This window comes from Nelumbo lutea, chromosome 5, assembly GCF_056320005.1.
Source record: "Nelumbo lutea isolate HS-2025 chromosome 5, American lotus-T2T, whole genome shotgun sequence".
Lineage (NCBI taxonomy): Eukaryota > Viridiplantae > Streptophyta > Magnoliopsida > Proteales > Nelumbonaceae > Nelumbo > Nelumbo lutea.
Window position 1 is genome coordinate 61773676 of NC_142688.1, and position 20513 is coordinate 61794188.

A 20513-nucleotide genomic window follows, 5' to 3' on the forward strand; every position below is an offset into this window, starting at 1 on the left:
CACCTCTAATGTGATGGAAAAATTGAGAGGCATCTTGCTCCATCTTGAAAAGAGTGGGTTGCCTACATCTGCTGGTTCACATACACCTTCTAGTGCCTTTGCAAAATCAGGTACTGCACTTGAGTGTCATGTCTCATCCTCTGGCTCTTGGATAATTGAAACAGGAGCCAGTGATCATATGACTGGTATGCCTTCCTACTTTACCACATATAAACTTTTTTTCAGGGAAAGATAAGATTACTATTGTTGATGGATCTCAGACCCCAATCTCGGGTTTGGGTGAAGTTAAACTTACCAACAACCTTTCTCTGAAGTCAGTTCTCCATGTCCCACAACTACATAGAAATCTCTTATCTGTTAACTCTATTACAAAGTCTCATAATTGTTTTGTAACATTCTTTCCATCTTATTGTGTCTTCTAGGATCTGAGTACAAGGAAGACGATTAGTAGTGGACATGAAGCCGATGGAGTTTATCTTCTTGATCAGTCTCCAAAGTTTGGGTTAATGTGTCAATTTGAGTCCTGTCATGATGAAAAACTAAGTCAATTGAAATTGTGGCATCATCGTCTTGGGCATGTGTCTTTTGGTTCATTGAAGTTTTTGTTCCCTAGTCTATTTGAGTCCTTGTCTAGTTCTAGTCTACAATGTGAAGTCTATCAACTATCAAAGCAATGTAGAACCACATATTTTGCAAGTAACAAGAGAAGTAATGTTGCTTTCCATTTAATACATACTAATGTTTGGGAACCTTATTCTATTCCACATATGAGGGGTTATAAATATTTTATTATCTTTGTTGATGACTATTCGCGGTATACCTGGCTGTATTTGATGAAGAGCCGAGATGAAGTTCCTTCAATTATAAAAGGCTTTTTTAATATGGTGGAGACAATTTGAAAAGAGGATTAAGATTATTAGGTCTGACAATGCTAAGGAATACTTTGAGAAGCACTTACAAACTTTCCTTGAAGAGAAATGAGCAATTCACCAAAGTTCATGTCCTCATACCCCCCAACAAAATGGTGTATCAGAAAGGAAAAACAGACATGTGGTTGAAGTTGCCAGGGGATTGTTATTCCAGATGCATGTCCCAACTTGGTTTTGGTGGGATGTTGTACAAACAGTTGTATATCTTATTAACAGACTTCCTTCACGGACCCTTCATCTCCAGTCTTTTCATCAGCTTCTTTTTCCTGATGAGGATACCTTCCATCTTCCTCTTAAGGTCTTTGGGTGCGTCTGTTTCGTCCATGACATGAGTCCTAGGTTGAAATTTGATCCAAAGTCTATTAAGTGTCTTCTTGGGATATTCTTTAATCCAAAAAGGGTACCATTGTTATGACCCTCGCTCTAGAAAAAAGGTATGTGTTCAAAGATGTTACATTCTTTGAGTCTACTCCCTTCTTTTTCTCTTCTCGTCCTTCTCTTCAGGGAAGAATGCTAGTGAAGATCGGAATCCTTTTTGTATGCTGATTCCTACTCCAACTATAACTGGTATTGTCGATCCTCCTCCTTCTCCTCTTCCTCCTTGTAGTGGTAGTAATACTCCTCCTATGCCTCCTCCTATTCCTCGGTCTTGGCACCAGTGGTTCGTTAGATGAAAAAAAGGATGACTCCAGAGATTGAATGTCCATTACAATCTGACTTCCCAAACTCGGGTAATTTAGATTCTAAACCTCTTCTTGTTTTTGATACTTGCGGTGAACCTGTTATTGAGCCTCCAAGTGTGGTTTCTGACCTTAACCTTCCTATTGTAGTTCGTAAAGCAAAAAGGACATGTGTTAAATTTCTTATCTCAAATTATGTCTCTTATAATACCTTATCTCCCTCTTATTGTGCCTATATCTCTTCCATTGCTTCTGTTTTTATCCCTCACAGTGTTACTGAGGCAGTGCACTAGTGCAGTTCACTCATTGGAAGGATGCTATGAACCAGGAAATAGAGGCACTCGAGAAAAATCAGACATGGGAAATTGTTTCTCTTCCAGTGGGCAAAGTTCCTGTTGGATGTAAGTGGGTTACACATTGAAGCATAAAACTGATGGCTCAATTGAAAGGTATAAAGTTCGACTTGTGGCAAAAGGGTACACTCAATCTTACGGCATTGATTATCAGGAAACCTTTGCTCCAGTAGCCAAGATGAACTCAATTCGAGTTATCATGTCTCTTGCTGCCCATTATTCTTGGCCCTTGTATCAAATGGATGTTAAAAATGCATTTCTTAGTGGCGACCTTCAAGAAGAAGTTTACATGGAACTTCCTCCTGGAGTGAACATCCCTAGGAGTGAAGGAAAGGTTTGTCGTTTGAAGAAATCCCTTTATGGCCTTAAACAGTCCCCTAGAGCTTGGTTTGACAAATTTACAAAAATTATCTTAAAAATTGGCTTTTCTCAATCTCAAGCTGACCATACCTTGTTTGTCAAGAGATCGAAAGGAAAAGTGACTATGTTGATAGTATATGTTGATGACATTGTTATCACAGGGGATGATATGTCTGAAATTGCAGAACTAAAGTCTTTTCTTGCTACTGAATTTGAAATTAAAGAAGTTGGAAATCTCTGGTATTTCCTAGGGATTGAGGTCGCAAGGTCAAAGAGGGACATTTATATTTATCAGAGAAAATATGTTCTTGATCTACTTCAGGAAGTAGGGAAATTGGATTGTAAACCAGTTGAAACTCCATTGATCCCAATCATAAGTTGGGAGTTGATGATGGAGATGTCCTTCCTGACAAAACTGTGTATCAAAGACTTGTCGGTCGCCTTCTCTACTTGTGTTTGACTAGACCAGATATATCATATGCTGTGAGTGTGGTTAGCCAATATATGCACAAGCCTAAATCATCTCATATGCAAGCAGTGAATAGAATACTAGCCTATTTAAAAGGATGTCCAGGAAAATGGCTGTTGTATTCTAATCATGGGCATCTCAAGGTAGAGCCTTATTCTGATGTTGACTAAGCAAGTTCTATTGATGATAGACGATTTACTTCTGGCTATTGTACCTTGGTGGGTGGTAATGTTGTATCTTGGAGAAGTAAGAAACAATCAGTTGTGGCTCGATTTAGTGCAGAGGCAGAGTATAGTGCTATTGCTCATGGAATTTCCAAATAGTTATGGCTGAAAAACTTGTTGACAGAAATGGGAGTGCAGATTGATACTCCATGATATTATATTGTGATAATCAAGAAGCCATAAACATAGACCACAATCCTGTTCAACATGACCGTACAAAGCATATAGAGGTTGATCGATATTTCATTAGAGAAAGAGTTGCTAGTGGAGAGATTTGTTTACCTTTTGTGAGGTCTGAAGATCAATTGACTGATTATCTTACTAAAGGTGTCTCCAAATCAAAGTTTGACAACAATTTGAACAAGCTGGGCATGACAAATATCTATGCTTAGCTTGAGGGGGAGTGTTGAGAATGTAAGGGCATTTATGTCCTTCCATCCTTTTTTGTATTTGGGTGCCTATTCAAGGGCCCGTCTATAATTTTCTTAAAATGTTAAAAAGGAACTCTTCAGGGAGTGAACAGTAGCATACCTGAGTTATTCAAAAAACTCTTCTTCTTCCTCTCTTCTTCTTCTTTTTCTCCTTCTTCTTCTTCTCGAATCTCAACGCTTTAACTATCCCCTAATCAAGCATAGCCTTCCTTTAATCAAAGGGCATAAGAATAGCAATTGCCCTATATTGATTTTCTCCACAACCAAATTCAATATTCATCTCCAATCTGTTATTTCATTTTCTACCGTTAATACCAACCTTATTTCCCAATCACCATCTTCTACATCCAACATCATTTTCTGAGTCTTACTCAAGCTGATCACAGAGATTTGTGGTTTTTTTCTTTCTTTACAAATCTCACCTTACTGCTCATCTCTATCTTCGGTTGCATCATTTAAACCCCCTTTATATTTCTAGACATTTATCTCCAATGTCTAAGAGTCTCAGCTGCTTCAGTTTGCCCCCTTCTATCTTCAACGTAAACTCCTGTAACCAAGCTCAAAGTATCGATATGATACACCGTGTATCGGGCGTATCATATAGCATCTTTTGGTCTCAACACACCTATTTACAGGTGTTTCGGGACCCCCATTTATTTCAACAAAAAAAAGACTTAAAAACATTTCCAGAAATCAAGTTTTGAAAAAAAAAACATTAAGCAGTTAGTTTTTAGTACCGATACGCCCCTGCCGATACACAGGGGCATATCAATACTTTGAACCTTGGCTGTAACTTCCCTGTGAACATCTTCCAACCTCCTTTCTCTACCCTCCAGCACACATCACCTACTTCTCATTTTTTCCAAAGATTTCTGCTACTGTGATGAACCATCCTTCCATATTACTCTTCAACTCTACTTCATACCTTTTCCTTGACTGCACCAATGAGTTCTTCCACCAAGTCTCTTGATAGAGTTTACCTTACCATCAGAGAAACCTTTCAGCCATCGCGTTACTTCTTCATACAAGAAAATAGTAGCCCTTTTCTCTTCTCTGCTCTTCAGTGAGCACTTTCCATTATTCTTTTCTTATTCAAACAACAATTTTTTTGCTTCAATCACCAATACCCGTCTCCATTTCGTAGCAGGTTCGAAATCACCTTTGTCTTCTCGTCATCTCACCTCCATCTCTTACTGCCCTACTCCATTAAAGCTGCAGTTTAAGCCTTCTTATGGTCTACCCCTCCCAAGATCCCAGATAGCCATCAAGAGTCCATCACATAACCAAGAGAATTGCAGGAATGGGTCAAGTATCAGATTTTGGGAGGATGAGTGGTGTGAGGTAGGGAAGCTGTGTGAGGTGTGCCTGAAACCTTACAGGCTGACTGAGCATCACATTAAAACTAATCAATGTGTTGAGATGAGGGAAGGTGAGGCTGTTTGGTGCCTCAAATTCAGAAGAACTCTGCTGGATCAAGAGATAGAAGAATGTATTCAGCTGCTGGAAAAGTTACAGAAAGTTAAGGTGTCACCCTCTTCAATGGATGGGATGTGGTGGAAAGAATGCAAGAACGGGGTATTCACTGTGAAATCTTTCTACTTGGCACTGGAAAAGGATCATCTGGTTTCAGATCACATGGGAGGGGTCTGGGGGAATCCCTTTCCACCAAGAGAGGAAGAGTCTGTCTTCCATCTATTCTTGTCTTGTAAGACAGCAAACATCATTTGGAAATTCTATTCATCCCTCTTTGGGCAAGGAGTATTTCAGCCAAGTTCAACAGCAGAAATTTTCTCTTTTTGGTCAAGACTTTGGGGAAGCAGGAAAGCAAGGATAGTGTGGAGCTGCATTTCCCTTTACCATATTCTCTGTGGAATGAAAGAAACTGTTGGAGTCGGCAGTATAAGGGTAGTTTAGTCACTTGTCATTTAATTAAAGGTCAGTTGTCTATTTTGTCTGTGTTTAAGTTGTGTGTCCCATACTTAATGAGGGACAGTGTGTGTCTCATACTTAATGAAAGAAACTGTTGGAGTCGGCAGTATAAGGGTAGTTTAGTCAGTTGTCTATTTTGTCTGTGTTTAAGTTGTGTGTCCCATACTTAATGAGGGACAGTGTGTGTCCCATACTTAATGAAAGAAACTGTTGGAGTCAGCAGTATAGGGGTAGTTTAGTCACTTGTCATTTAATTAAAGGTCAGTTATCTATTTTGTCTGTGTTTAAGTTGTGTGTCCCGTACTTAATGAGGGACAGAGTTCTCTTTTGTATTCTAATGCACAGACAATAAAAGGTGGGTCGGCTAAGAGTGAGTGACTTTCCTCTCTGGCTGAACCCCTTCTTTCTCTTCTTTCTCTTCTTCTCCCTTTCTTTCTTACTTCAGACCTAGGATTGAACTAGTATTAATAGAACCATTAACAGAAACAAAAGGATTTTTGAAGATAAATAAAAAAATTCAAAAACTCTGTAGCTCTGGTGGGGAATCTAGTAGCAGATTGGATCTGGGTGCTTCCAGATTTTGATCAAGTTAGTAGGTCAGATTTGGGGGAGAATTTCTGTAATGTACTTGAAAGTCAACCGTTGTAATTTGTCTCAGTTTTGTATCAGTATATGCTATTTAGGTCAGAGCTGTTTCATTTTGCAAGGTAAGTGTCAACTTGTCAGTTGTCATCTACTGCACTGTATCTTTCTTTTTTATTAAATAAAATTTTCAATTTACTCTTTGAAAAAAAATGAATTTCAGGAAACACAAGAAAGACTATAACAAGAATCATGTCAAAGGGCAGGGCAGGGCAGGATCTAAGTATAAGCTGCCGGATCTATATATTTGGAGTGGAACTGGCCTAGAAGTGCTCCCCTAAAAGCTCAGTAGTCAGAACACTGTTCCAAAATTTGAATCTTGTAATTTTTCTTTAGCATAGCCTATAACAACATTAAGCATAAAGAATAAGGGCATCAATATCAGACGAACAATGCCAAATTTCAGTATTGAGTTATGACTTTTGAATCCTATGATGCTAATATTCATTGTAACCCCAACAAACTTATTTCTATACATGTTGCATGTTTGAGCCTACAAATGAAGTATATCATCAAAAAACTTCAAACATGGATTAAAATTTTAGAAAGAAAAAAGTAGCAGATGAACCACCTAATGAGAGTTAAGTCACAAACAAGACTGCATTGACAAAAAGAATCCATAATAATTACTTGGGCAAGAGGATTCGCCTGGGGGCCTCTTGATTGAAATCCAGAGAACAGAGATGGGCCAGAGTCAAATTTGTATCCTTTTATCTCAAATGAGTGAGCCGCACCTCCAGGTAGATCATGACTTTCTAATACAAGAACATCTTGCTGATATCTAGCCAAAAGGCCTGCACAACACAGTCCAGCAATTCCACTTCCAATGACAACCACATCTGCTTCTGGCTTGCCTGCATTCTATTCCACGATTAGACTAGAATAAATTATCTGAACTACTTACACAATATCTAAGTGAACATATTATTAATTCATGAAATAACCCCAGGTCGGTCCAATCAAACGGTCCTCCCTTACCTTCTGAAAGTGTTTAGTTTGTAGTTGTATTTAAACAGCAGAATGTAAGATCACAAGGGCTAGTCTAGATTTTGTATATAATTCTAACCACATCAAAATTTAGAAGTTAACTATTAAGAAATCAACCCCCCCACCCCCCAAAAAAAATCACAGATAAAGTCCAAGTTTCAGATTTGGGAATAAAGATTCAATACATCCAAACAGTTTCTCCTTCTTGAATTATTTCTCCCAATACAGCATGAAATCATTTCTATACCAAAATGAAACCCATAACGAAATTCCCCATATAGAGTAAACAATAACTCTATTAGTACTTGAAACATAAATACAAAGCGACGAATCAAGAGCCAAGGCAAAAGAGAGAAGAGACCTGGGAAGTCAATCTTTGCCTTTGAAGAGGCATAGCCGTTGGATAACTCTAGTCCATTTGAATTTCGCGCCAAAATGGGCTTTCTTGCTGGCAGAGATTTGAAGTGAAAAGAGAAAAGTTTGAATTTGAGAGTGCATGGAAGAATGCCGAGCGCCATTGCCGGAACCCAAACAACCAAAGCCAAAGAAAACTAAACTTTAAGAAAAATAAAATGACAGAATGGAAGAATGTTATCGAAACCCGAGAAGTAACAACTTCACAATCCCCTCTGGCCAAGTGACGGTAGTCGAGCTTCCGTTCCATGTTTCAAAGAGAAAGAAAACCTCAGGTGAGATATAGCGTTGACGTGGTTTCTATTTGTCCACGTCGGTTTTATCCTGCCAAAAGCAGTTACGGTTACGGCCTTTAGAAAGAACAGCATCTTCATTATATCGTCTAATTTCAAAACCGCCAAATCGAACCGAATCAACCGAAATTGGCGGTTTGTTTTGCTCTGGTTAAAAGGGTTTGATTTGGTTCGATTCCACCTTCCCTTTTCTTAGATGTTTCTCTTAATACTTATTTTTTTGGCTTCCTCCATTACAGAATACTTTATTGGCCGCTCTCCATTTATACACCCTGCTGACTAGTTTCCACTCCATTTGAGTTGGTTGACTTGTATTTGTACTCTTTATAAACTGAACCTTTAGATTATTTGTCCTTGCTTCTTAACATTTGTTCTAACAGTACTGTAAATGCCAAAGAAATTTGAGATTGCTAAACTCTATTGATGCGAGACATCATCTTAGATCCTCTGGATATTACCCTGCCGAACCACCATTTCGCACTATGGGGTCGGGTCGTTACTTTTCATGGACGGCTGAAAGGGGTCGAGTAGCCGGGGCACCCTTTGCACTTAGTTATAGGCTTTGGGTGACGGTACCACCATTACATCATTGAGTGATGTCTTTTTAGGGGTGTAAACAGATCGAATTCGAATCGGATCATGCGATGACTGAATTCGAATCCAATTAGAAAATCCAATAGTCGAATTCAATTTGATACCCGATGGATATTAAAAATTAATATTCGAATTCAAATTTGACTAAATATTTAAATGTCCGATTCGATTAATTAATTATTTTATATAATTAATAAATATTTTATTGATATAAAATATATAAATATATTAATTATTTATATAACTTAATTATTATATATATAAGTTATATAGAATATTTTATATATTATATATAAGAATTAAATAATTGGTCGAATTCAGATATTTATCGAATCGAATCAGGTCATATCCAAATTCGATTCAATTATATCGAATATCAAATTTGAAATCAGATTTTTGAATACCGTTTACACCCCTAGTCCCTTCAATTACCCGATGAACGTCAGAGATGGTTCAGTGAACTTGCGAAGTGCAATGGTGAAAAAAGGAGATTTTGTCAAACCACCATTTGGCACCGTCTGGTCGGGCCGTTCGTTCAAATCAATTATTTTTATATATAGTACATATTATTTATATATACTATATATATTATTTATTATTTATTTATAAATATGTTATTTATATTGCATTTTTGTAAACTTTTTATATGATGGAAATGGTTGAAAAAATACTTATATTTTTTGTTTTTTATTTCAGCTATTATAATTTTCTTTTTCTTTTAATAATTTATTACTTTTTTAAACAATTAAATCGAATCGTATCAGATTTGAATATGTGACATCTTGATCGGATTCAGGTTGGAATCAATATTTATGAGATCCGGTCAAATTTTTTGATCAGATCTTATTTGAAATATTCAAATCAGATTTGATATGTTTGCATCCCTACCAAACCACTTGCCTATGATGACCTAGTTAATTAAATTATTGAACCATTTGCATGGTTAGTCGGGTCATGTATTAGACATTAATGCTCTTTATTTTTTACCCTAATTTTTATCCCATTTCTATCATTAATGAAAATAATTCTCATTAATCACAGCCGTTTATATGATGAATATATAATCTTATAGAACGTACCCAAAATCAACAACAAATTTCTACATTTTCTAGAATTTTATGAATTTTATTATTTAATAATAATATCCATTTGACATGGATAGTTTAACCACTAATCCATCACTTGGATGGAAAAATCATTTTGTTTTTTTAGTTGACTTAAAATCATGTATTCTATTTTCATCATCAATAAAAGTAATTCTTATTTTCACATTTACTTTGTTTAATATGATGAATATATAACAGTAAAATTGTATCAAAATTCTTTATGCAAAGCTTATATTTTTGTTCGAGTTTATGTATTTATGTATGTAGTTAATATTCATTACATAGTTATGACATCATAAATTGACCTACCTACCATCTAGGTATGGAAATGGTTTCATTTTCAAAGTGGTTTTAAATTTTGCATTTAATTTATATCATTGATAAAACAATTATTGTTTATCATACTTAATTTTGTTTGTATTATTAGTATATAATATTATAAATGTGCCCAAAATTGTTTCATATTTTTGTACTATTCTATTTAAAAATATTATTTTTAATTATACATCATGGGTTAACCTATTTGACCCAAAAGATTGAATCACTAACCCACCCCTAGATAGGAAGATGGTTTAATTTCTCATCGGTTTTAAGTTGTATATTTGATGTCCATCATTAATAAAATTACGTCTATTTTATCATAGTTATTTTTTAATATGACAAATATATAATAATAGAAATGTGTCCAAAAATTTTTCTATATTTTTGTATTTCTTATATTTTTAAATTTGTATTATTTATTTATGACATCATGAAATTATCCATTCAACCCAAATGATTAAAGTACTTACCCACGATCTAGATGGAAAATGTGATTTCAATTCTAGGTATATTTTAAAAATATAAAATTTCATTCTAAATTTATTAGTGGAATTTAATGATGGTAAACAAAAATATTTTTTACATTTATAAATTTGTATTATTTATTTGGGACATCATGAAATTATCCGCTTGACCCAAATGGTTGAACTACTTACCCACTACCTAGATGAAAGATATGATTTCATTTCTATGTTTATTTTAAAAATATAAAATTTTATTTTATTAGTAATTATTGTGTATGGATTTATTAGTGGAATTTAATGATGATAAACAAAAGTACTTTTTTATATTTCTAAATTTGTATCATTTATTTATGACATCATAAAAATATCCATTTGACCCAAATGGTTGAACTACTTACCTACCACCTAGATGAAAAATATGATTTCATTTCTATGTTTATTTTAAAATTATAAAATTTCATTCTATTAATAATTATTGTGTATGGATTTATTAATCGAATTTAATGATAATAAACAAAGGTATAAATGTTGGATTCAATGAGAGAATATGATTTATTTAATGACTTAAATGTGAGACTTAATGAGAGGTAATTGAATATACTTTAATGATATTCTTTTAATTACATTTTCTGTCCTTTCAATGGAGATGAACTAAATTCAAGGGAAGGGGTATTTCAATAAAAAAAAATCCAAAAGCCAATATAAGTAGTATAGGTGAGCACTCACAGTGCAAAGACAACTAAATATAAAGTAATACAACTCCCTATTGTTTTCTCCTCTCTTTTAATTTTCCAAAGACCATATGTGTCTTTTCCCTTTTTATAAATCTTCCAAGAAAAACATAAATATCAAACTTTCAAAAGGCAGAGTGCAATGCACATAACGGAGCACGTTAAGACTCAAACTTATCTTCATTAACTCTATTTATTTTCTAATTTAAGTATCCAAACAAGAAAAGTGTGATTTTGATTTTTACGAAGAATAACATTTTAACTAAAACATTAAATGAGAAGAATGAAGAAAATAGAAGTCAATACTTATTCAATGAAAAAGAAAATAGGATTTAGTTTAACAAAGAAAAAATAAAAAATAAAATACAAGCTAAATTGGAAATTAAGAAGAAAAATGGAAGCACTAGGGAACTCAGAATGCTAATTGCATAGACACGTCTTTATCTAAGAAAACTTGAAAATCCGAATTAAATAAAGATATAGGACTTCTAATGGTCTAAGCCATTCATTCACTAACCAGAGCTAGACAATTGAAAGCATATCATGACTTGTGTGAACCTCTTCGAACTGGTCTCCGATTCACAAGTCAACCGGCTCAAGTGGAGTGGAAATTAATCTACAAGGTTAACAAATCATATAAAAGTTCTGAGAAAGGTATTCATGTGATGCAGACAGTAAAATATGGATGAACCCCCTTAAAGTATGCCTTTAGAGTGGAGTCAGGAAATTCCTAGTTATAAGGTTGATCATCCTAGGACACATCCGGACGGTACCAAAGTATGAGTTATCTTAAAGATGTCACATGATCAAAATGAGTTTCAAATTAAAACCTTCTTAGGAAATGTGTCTTATTTAAAAAGATTCATCCCAAGACTTGCACCAACCCTACTCAAGCTTACTAAAAGGGCAATCGATTCCAATGGAGCAACAACCATAAGAAGGCCTTTGAGCAAATAAAATAGGCCTTATCCAAGGCACCAACCATGTCCACTCTACAAAGCAGAAAGGAGTTCAGACTATATATCACTTCAAACCAAAAAGTTGTAGGTTGTCTCATCAGACAAGACAATGGGGAAAGGTCAAGAATGCCTAATCTATTATGCAAGTAGGACTCTCAAGCTAGCTAAAATCCCATATAGAGCGACAGTGCTTAGCCCTAGTCTTTGCAATACAAAAATTTAGACATTGCATCCTTGGCCAGAAATTTGTCCTTTCTGCTTTGTAGAGGGGACATGGTTGATGCTTAGTTAACATGGTGAGACAAAAAGAAAAGAGAGACCAAATTTTTACATTAGTAAGAGACTATCTGTTTGGACTGCTGCTACAATAACCCAAACTAGAAAGAGGAGGGAGAAGAAGAGGGAGAAGAAGAGAAGAAGAAGAAGAAAAAAAATAATTTAACAAAGATAAGAAAACTAAACTACCCTTATTCGGCTCACTTTAACACTCCCCCTCAAGCTGGAGAATATATGTCATATAATCACAGCTTGTTACATAGATAGTTTACTTTCCCTGAGCTTAGAGCTTTTGTAAACAAATCTGCCCATTGATCATAGGTGCCCACATGTTCTGTACTTATCTCTCCAACAAGAACCTTCTCTCTCACAAAGTGGCAATCAACCTCTATATGCTTTGTTCTCTCATGAAAAACAGGGTTGGATGAGATATGAAATGCAACTTGATTGTCACAGTACAATCTCATAGGTTTACCCATGTGGAACCCAATTTCTTGTAGGAGATTCCTCAATCACACTAATTCACAGGTAGTGTGTGCCATGGCCCTATACTCAGCTTCAGCACTGCTTCTAGCCACAACCGTCTGCTTTTTATTCTTCCACGTCATGAAATATCCTCCAAGAAATGTGCAATACCCTGTAGTAGATTTTCTGTCATTCACTGAGCCTACCTAGTCTGCATCTGTATACCCAACTACTTCAAGTTTTCCTCCTGGTTTATACAATAGTCCACGACCTGGAGCTCCCTTCATAAAGCTTACAATTCTAAGAACTGCATCCCAGTGCAGTATACGAGGGTTTTGCATGAATCGGCTCACCACACTGACTGCAAAGGAGATGTCAGGTCTCGTGATAATCAGATAGTTCAGCTTCCCTACTAGTCATCTATACCTTTCAGGGTCTTCAAATACTTCTCCTGTATCACTACTCAACTTAACATTTGGTTCCATAGGGGTCTCAGTCGGTTTTGTACCTAACAGTCATGTTTCTTCCAGTAGACCAAGAACATATTTTCTTTGGCATAGATTTACACCTTGTTTTGACCTAGCAACTTCTATTCCCAAGAAATACTTCAATGTTCCAAGGTCTTTTGTTTGAAAATGATTTTGTAGAAATACCTTTAGTTTGCCAATCCCCAATTTGTCACTGCCAATAATGACAATATCATCCACATAGACCACTAATAAAATATTCCTAGCTTCTGAGTCATAGTTGAACACTGAGTGATCAACCTGTCATTGCTTCATTCCAAAACTCTTCACCACCTCAGTAAACTTCCCGAACCAAGCACGTGACGATTGTTTCAACCCATAAATTGCCTTCTTCAGTCTATACACCTTACCATCCTCCCCCTGAGCAACAAACCCAGGTGGTTGCTCCATATATACCTCCTCCACAAGGTCACCATGAAGGAAGGCATTTTTTATGTCAAGCTGAAACAGAGGCCAATCATACATAACTGCTAAGGAAATTAGCACTCGAGCAGAGCCAATCTTAGCCACCGGAGAGAATATCTCCATGTAGTCCACTCCATACAACTATGAATAACCTTTAGAAACAAGTCTGGCCTTCATTCGCTCCACACTACCATCTGGCAAGTATTTCATAGTATACACCCATTTACAGCCCACAACGTGCTTACTAGGTGGAAGAGTAGAGAGTTCCCACATTTGAGTATGTTGAAGAGCAGAAAGTTCCTCCTCCATTGCCTGCCGCCACCCAGGTGAATCAAAAGCTTCTTGGACATTGTTAGGTGTGGAGATAGATGACAAAAGTGAAACAAACTGACGATGTGAGGTGGAAAGACGAGATAATAAAAAAAATTGGAAATGGGATGGAGGTTAGAACTACGTTTACCTTATCGTAAGGCAATGGGTAGGTCAAGGTCTGAGGGTTCAACAACAGGAGCCATGACAGGATCCGTAGATGAGGTAGAAGCTGGAGGAGGGGCCGGTGTCATTCAACGTGTATACACTTGCCGGATCGGTGGTCGTTCAATGGTGATCTACACTGGATGAGGTGATGAGTCTACACCAACAGCAACATCTGGAACTGGATCACTAACAGGAAGAGGAAGAGGAAGTAAGGGTGGAGACGAAGGTGCTTCAGGTCTTGAGAAGAAGGGGACAAACTCAAAAAAGGTGACATCAGGGCAGACATAGCACTTTCGAGTAATGGGATTATAACACTTGTATCCTTTTTGAGTCTGAGAGTAGCCAAGAAAGACACATTTAATGGAGCGTGCATCTAGCTTGTCTATTCCAAGACTCAGATTGTGGACAAATCACACACAACCAAAGACACGAAAAGTTAATGGAAATGGAGATAAAGTGGGAAACAAGATAGAGAAGGGGGACCGACCATGAATAATGAAAGAGGGCATCTGATTAATGAGGAAACATGCAGTGAGTACAACATCACTCCAAAACCGTTTAGGAACATTCATATGTTGAAGAACAGACCGAGCAATTTCAAGGAGCTGACAGTTCTTTCGTTCAGCCACCCCATTTTGTTGAAGAGTGAATGCACATGAGGTTTGATGAATAATGGTCTGTTGTTCTAAATACTGTTGAAATCAAGTAACAAAGTATTCATGACCATTATCTGAACGAAGAACTTTGATTAGAACACCAAATTGTGTATGTATTTCAGCATGGAATTTTTGAAAAATGGAAAATAATTCACTCATTTCTTTCATTAAGTAAATCCATGTCATTCTTGAACAATCATCAATAAAAGAGACAAAATACTTGTACCCATTATAAGACTCTATTTTGATTAGGCCCTAAACATCTAAATGAACTAAAGAAAAATGACTCAACATACAACTCTCGACTCTAGAACTGAAGGAAACACGACGATGTTTCCCAAACTGACATGATTCAAATTGCAAAACTGACAAATGACTCAAAGACGGAACTAATATCTTAAGAACCTTGAGAGAAAGATGTCCCAGTCGGCAATGCCACTATAGAGGAGTAAGTGAAGTCTAAAGAGCAATTGAAGATCCACCATCGTCAAGATAGTACAATCCACTAACTTCATGCCCCCCACCAATCTTCTTCCCCGTCGTGAGATCCTGAAAAACACAAGTGGAAGGAAAAAATGTAACATAATAGTTAAGAGCCTTGGTTATTTTACTAACAGACATAAGATTGAATGGAAACTTAGCTACATATAAAATAGATGATAAAGAAAGAGAAGCCATGTCTACCAACACCACAGATGGGAGATGAAAACCTATTGGCAAGTGTAACAGTTTGTGATGTGGAAATTTCAGAAAGAGAGAACACACCTGGAGTCTCAGTCATGTGATCAGAGGCTCCAGAGTCAATAATCCAATGAGAGGTTTTAGATGACATGCAAACAATACTTGAGTGGGCAAGAGTGGCAGTGGTATACTGTGAAGTGGTTTGAAGGAATCGTTCATACTCATCACGTGGTACACTCACCATCTCCCTCCCACAAGTAGATGTAGATGTGGGAGGAGTTAGATCTGCCTGTTTACTGTCATTGTATCAACCTCACCAGTTACAGCATGATTAGCCCATTTAGAGGGAGGACCATGTAGATCATAACAGCAATTCACCGTGTGTCCTTCCCTGCCACAATGAGTACACTTCCTTGCAGAGTTACTCTTCCCTCTGCCACAACCTCCCCCTGAGTCACAATCACCACCCCGGCCGAACATGGAACTGCCACGGCCTCCTCGGGAGGCATGTCCTCCCCCTTTTGTACCACGTCCACTTCCTCTAACTGTCATAAGTGCTGATCTATCAAACTATGTGGGATTCTCTGTCTGTCCCAAAGAAATCCTACGAGTCTATGAGAATACTTCCTCAAGTGTAGGAAGAGTGGAGCTCCCTAATATTTGGGTTCTAACTGGTTCATACTCCGATTTCAACCCCACTAAGAATCTTGTAACATCTAGTTGTTCTCTCTATTGTTGCTGAACTTTAACATCTGGAGTGAGGGGATGATAGATATTGAGTTCATTTCTAATATTCTTCATGCAGATATAGTACTCTTCTAGTGTTTTATTTCCTTGTTGCAAATCAAAGTAATCCTGATAAAGTTGATATACCCTTGTTGTATTATCTTGTCCAGAATACAGTTTCTTAGCATGTTCCCATATATCCTTAGCCATATCTAGGAACATGAAGTTGGCACTAATTTTGAGTTTCATACTATTCCATAGCCAAGTCATGATTTGAGCATCCTCTTGTTCCCAATCATCAAACCCTAGAGAGTCAGCTGGTGGTTTATCATCTTTTACATGCTTCACTTTTCTCTTTGCCTTGAGGAAAATTTCCACTGATTTGGCACATGGGTCATAGTTCTCCCCATTCAATTTAATTGAGGTCATCTATACACCTAGGTAGTCAAAGGGAACCACCACACTAGGTTTCTAATCATTACACCCATCTCCCATTGCTACCATGGTACTCTTTCACCGTTGCCTCTAACCTGAATTCTCAACTACAAACTGAGTGCTATTATTAGAAGTTTGATGTTCCAGCTCCTATAGCAGCCCCTAAACACAACAATGGGTACACACGCTTTGTTCTTGTTCACACTACTACTGATTTCACAACACCACGAACCACATAAACATCAATTTAACTCTTACTAATCACATGCAAGCCCTCGTACAGCCACTCAATAAAGATTGTGCATCACAAGCACCACCACATAGTCATATCTGTTACACCTAGCACAGACATGTTTAACACTTTTAAGAGGGCACTACACGACCACAAAGAACTCGGCTAGGTCACTGCATTACATTTTACACCACTCGGCCACTTACAGTAGCCCTTACACCACTCAACAACTTACAGCAGCCCCTACACCATTTGGCTACTGTACACACAACTCGTTCTTGGGGTTCTCTCCAAGAACTAGGGCAACAGTGAACCTAGTTCTCTAGGTTCTGATCAGTACTAGCAGGTTCTTGAAGGTTTTCTACCCAGAAATACCAGCAACACAAGGAGAAGAGATAACCGACCTTCCTTTGAGAGTCTCAACCAACCATTCACTGCTGAAGCTGCTTTTCTTAATGAAGAAGGTTATGCGCAACAGAGAGAGACGAGCTGAGGTGTTTCAGACCTAGGATAGACTAGTTCTCTCAATTGACAGCCTAGAAACGAAGGAAGAGAGGTCACGAACCCTACTGAGATGTTTCACGAATTGAAGTAGGTCAGGAACATGGCTCTGATACCATGTTTGGACTGCTACTACAGTAACCCGAACCAACAAGAGGAGGAAGAAGAAGAGGGAGAAGAAGAGAAGAAGAAGAAAGAAAAGAAGGGACTGTCGAATGTAATGGGTAAACCCTATCGGTTGACCCCTTAATAGTTATTAGTCTCTAATCACATTTACAAAGACTAAACTACCCTTACTTAAGTGTGGGCAGAGTGTCTTTAATAAGACTGCCACATAAGCAAACAACTTAACAAAGATAAGATGACTAAACTACCCTTATTCGGCTCACTTTAACACTATCTAACTAAGAAGCAAAGTACTTCACTTTAAAAAAGACATGCCTTGCACTTGTTTGGGCTACACAAAGACTTAAGCATTACATGCCCTCTCACTTAGTATGGCTTCTAGCAAGAATGGACCCGTTGAAGTAATTATTTGAAAAGCTATCACTATCAGGTAGAATAGTTTGGTACCAACTATTGCTTTTAGAATTTGACATCACTTATATGATGTAGAAGTGGATTAAGGAACATGACATAGAAGAACACATAGTAGAGCATGCGTTAATAGACTAGGAGCCATTAAAAACTGAATTCCCAATGAAGACATCTATACCAAAGAAGTGCAAACAACATCAGTGCATAGCCATTAGAAGATGTACTTCAATGGTGCCAAAATGAAGCAGAAAAAGGAATCAAAATTATACTTATTTTACTAGAAGGGATGCAAATCCTACTTGTCTTTAAACTAGGATTCCCCTATAACAACAATATGGTAGATTATGAAGCATGTATCACTGGGCTAAGAGTAGCTTTGATATTGGAAATTAAGGAGATAGATGTCTATGGTGATTCATTACTCATCATTAGCCAAGCAAACCAACAATGGAAGACTAAGAACTTTAGGTTAGAAGAATACCATGATCACTTACAAAACCTAGCCTATCAATTTAAGAGTATCTCATTCCAACACATGGCCATAGAGTATAATCAACTTGCCAATGCCTTACCCATGTCTAGGTCATTGGTTGAAATGTCTGAGGAGGTCACATTCATCCAATTATAATATAGTAGAAAGGAGAACCAACCTATTATTACACCATTGATAGTACCACTTGTTAGACAGTGTATGCCCTAGCTCCAATAAGATTGATGTGCAGATACATTTATTGTAAATGAATAAAAGTACATTATTGTTTCATGTTGAGATTGGTATGTTTTTGTGAAATTATTCCTTAAACTAGACACTTATGAGACTAGTGTTAGTTTATAATGTTCTCAGCCATTGGATAGACTTGGGGAGTTTATTCTGTTACGGTTGGCATTGATGTCTACCAAAGAAGTTGGAGGTAGCTTGTCTCAACTGCTAGGGTTAGACCCGAAGCACATGTAGTGTGCATTTGGTTGAAACACTGAACCCATACTATTTTTAAATTATGCTCTGGACCTTGGAAATTGATGGGAAAAATTGGAAAGTTACACACAACCCCTACACCTGATTATGATACTACACTAGGTGTCGGATTGGGTTGTTTTTGATATGCCAATCAATGGGATCCATTGAGGGTTAAAACCTGGGTATGTTGGGGCAGTTTAAGAATTCACTTAACTGGGTGATCATAGTGATAGAATCGGCCCATTTTCTCTCTGATGGAAACCTAAAACTGTCGGTAGTGGATTTCAACTGTGTTTGGAATTTGGTTTTGCAAAATATATTTATATGATATACATATAGTATGCTATTTAAAAAATATTTTAATTCCTAGGATCCATCCGAGCATAGAGTGTTAGACTGCACCTTGCAGCCAGGGGAGAGGTCCTTCACTGTCAGGAAGTGTTTAATCATTATGGGTTGAGAGTTTAAGTGTAAGAGACCATTAAAGGGTTGATTACGCGATGGGCTTTATCTTACTTAAGTCCATTATCCTTAGATCTTCATAGAATGGCTGAATTCAATGACCATTTAAGTATAAATGTTGGGCCCATTTTGAGCACATAGTGATGTGCTCAAGGGTTCACTACATTCAATAGTGAATTTGGCTAGACCTTTTCACAGAGGCTGGGCCAAACTCATGTAGACTTATGTGAAGCCATTGTGGGGTTCCACACCATACAAATCAGGCCTAACTAGGCCAAACAACACCCTTGGGTCGTGAGCCTTATAGCTGGTGGGCCTAAAGCCCATAATTAATATGATTAATTAAGATGTCACATGACAACTTAATTTGTCATGTGACATGGGGCAAATCTGGATTTGGAAATGGGTATGGAGCACCTATCCTCTTAAGAGGATAAGGCTTATCTCTTAATAGAGTCCAAATCCAAATTGGATTTGGATAATCTCCTAATTTAATTAGGAAAGTGCTCCATAAAGAGATAAAAGAGGAAGAGGGCGAACTGATCAAGAACACCTCTCAATTTTGCTTTCTCTCTCTCTCTCTCTCTTATTCTTTTGTCTTTCAAGAAACCGTAGTTCGACTACAGCTTTTGGGACTAATAGAGATTAGTTTTCTCTTTGATTTTTGCAAGAAAAATTCAGAGAAATTTTATGCTCACCTCCCCAGTTCGATCCAAGTAGTTGGATTGCAATTTTACTGAAAACTGCGTTGTTGAATTGGCTTCAAGAGTACACTACGTCATTTTCAGTGGATGCTGGTTTTAGGACTGATTTGGGCATGAACTTCTACCTTGGGATCTGCATTTGTGGTATCCGTATCAGGTATACATGCCCCCTTTTGTTTAGTTTCAAATCTGGTTTGGTTTAGTGCAAGACCAATCCAAGAAAAATGCAGTTTTTCAAAACATAGGGAATTGTATTCCCAGAAGGATAATAAAATTTTTTGAAAATTTGTCCAACCATATAGCATGGCTCGGCAATCCATATGATGGATCCTAACCCTTCCTTCACCACTATTGTACCAAATGACAAACTTTGGTTCTATGCCATTCAGAGATATTTAGAAGATGTTTCATACAAAGATGAAAGAATTGTCGAATCATTAACATACCAATACATCTTATGGATAGGAAAGTTGCACAAAAGAGCACAAGATGGAACCTATTTGCTCTACATAATAGAGGAAGAATCAAAGGAAATGATGAGACAAGTGCACATGGGGGATTATGGGCCCCACATGAAAGGTCATA

At 37.0% G+C, this 20513-nt stretch overlaps 1 protein-coding gene across 6 annotated transcripts in view; it reads right to left on the reverse strand.

The window, feature by feature from the left end:
- The window catches only part of LOC148852689 (FAD/NAD(P)-binding oxidoreductase family protein), a 141533-nt gene extending 133838 nt beyond the window's left edge, over window positions 1-7695 (reverse strand). For all 6 annotated transcript variants that reach the window (XR_016099658.1, XM_088946921.1, XM_088946919.1 and 3 more), the window contains exons 1-2: window positions 7366-7695; window positions 6648-6871 (exon numbers count right to left, since the gene is read on the reverse strand). Coding sequence is in view for 5 of the 6 variants with exons in the window: in XM_088946921.1 (XP_088803047.1) it covers window positions 6648-6871; window positions 7366-7522 (381 nt within the window). In the remaining variant the exon portion in view is untranslated. The remainder of the gene's footprint in view (window positions 1-6647; window positions 6872-7365) is intronic.
- Between the last annotated feature and the right edge of the window lie 12818 nt (window positions 7696-20513).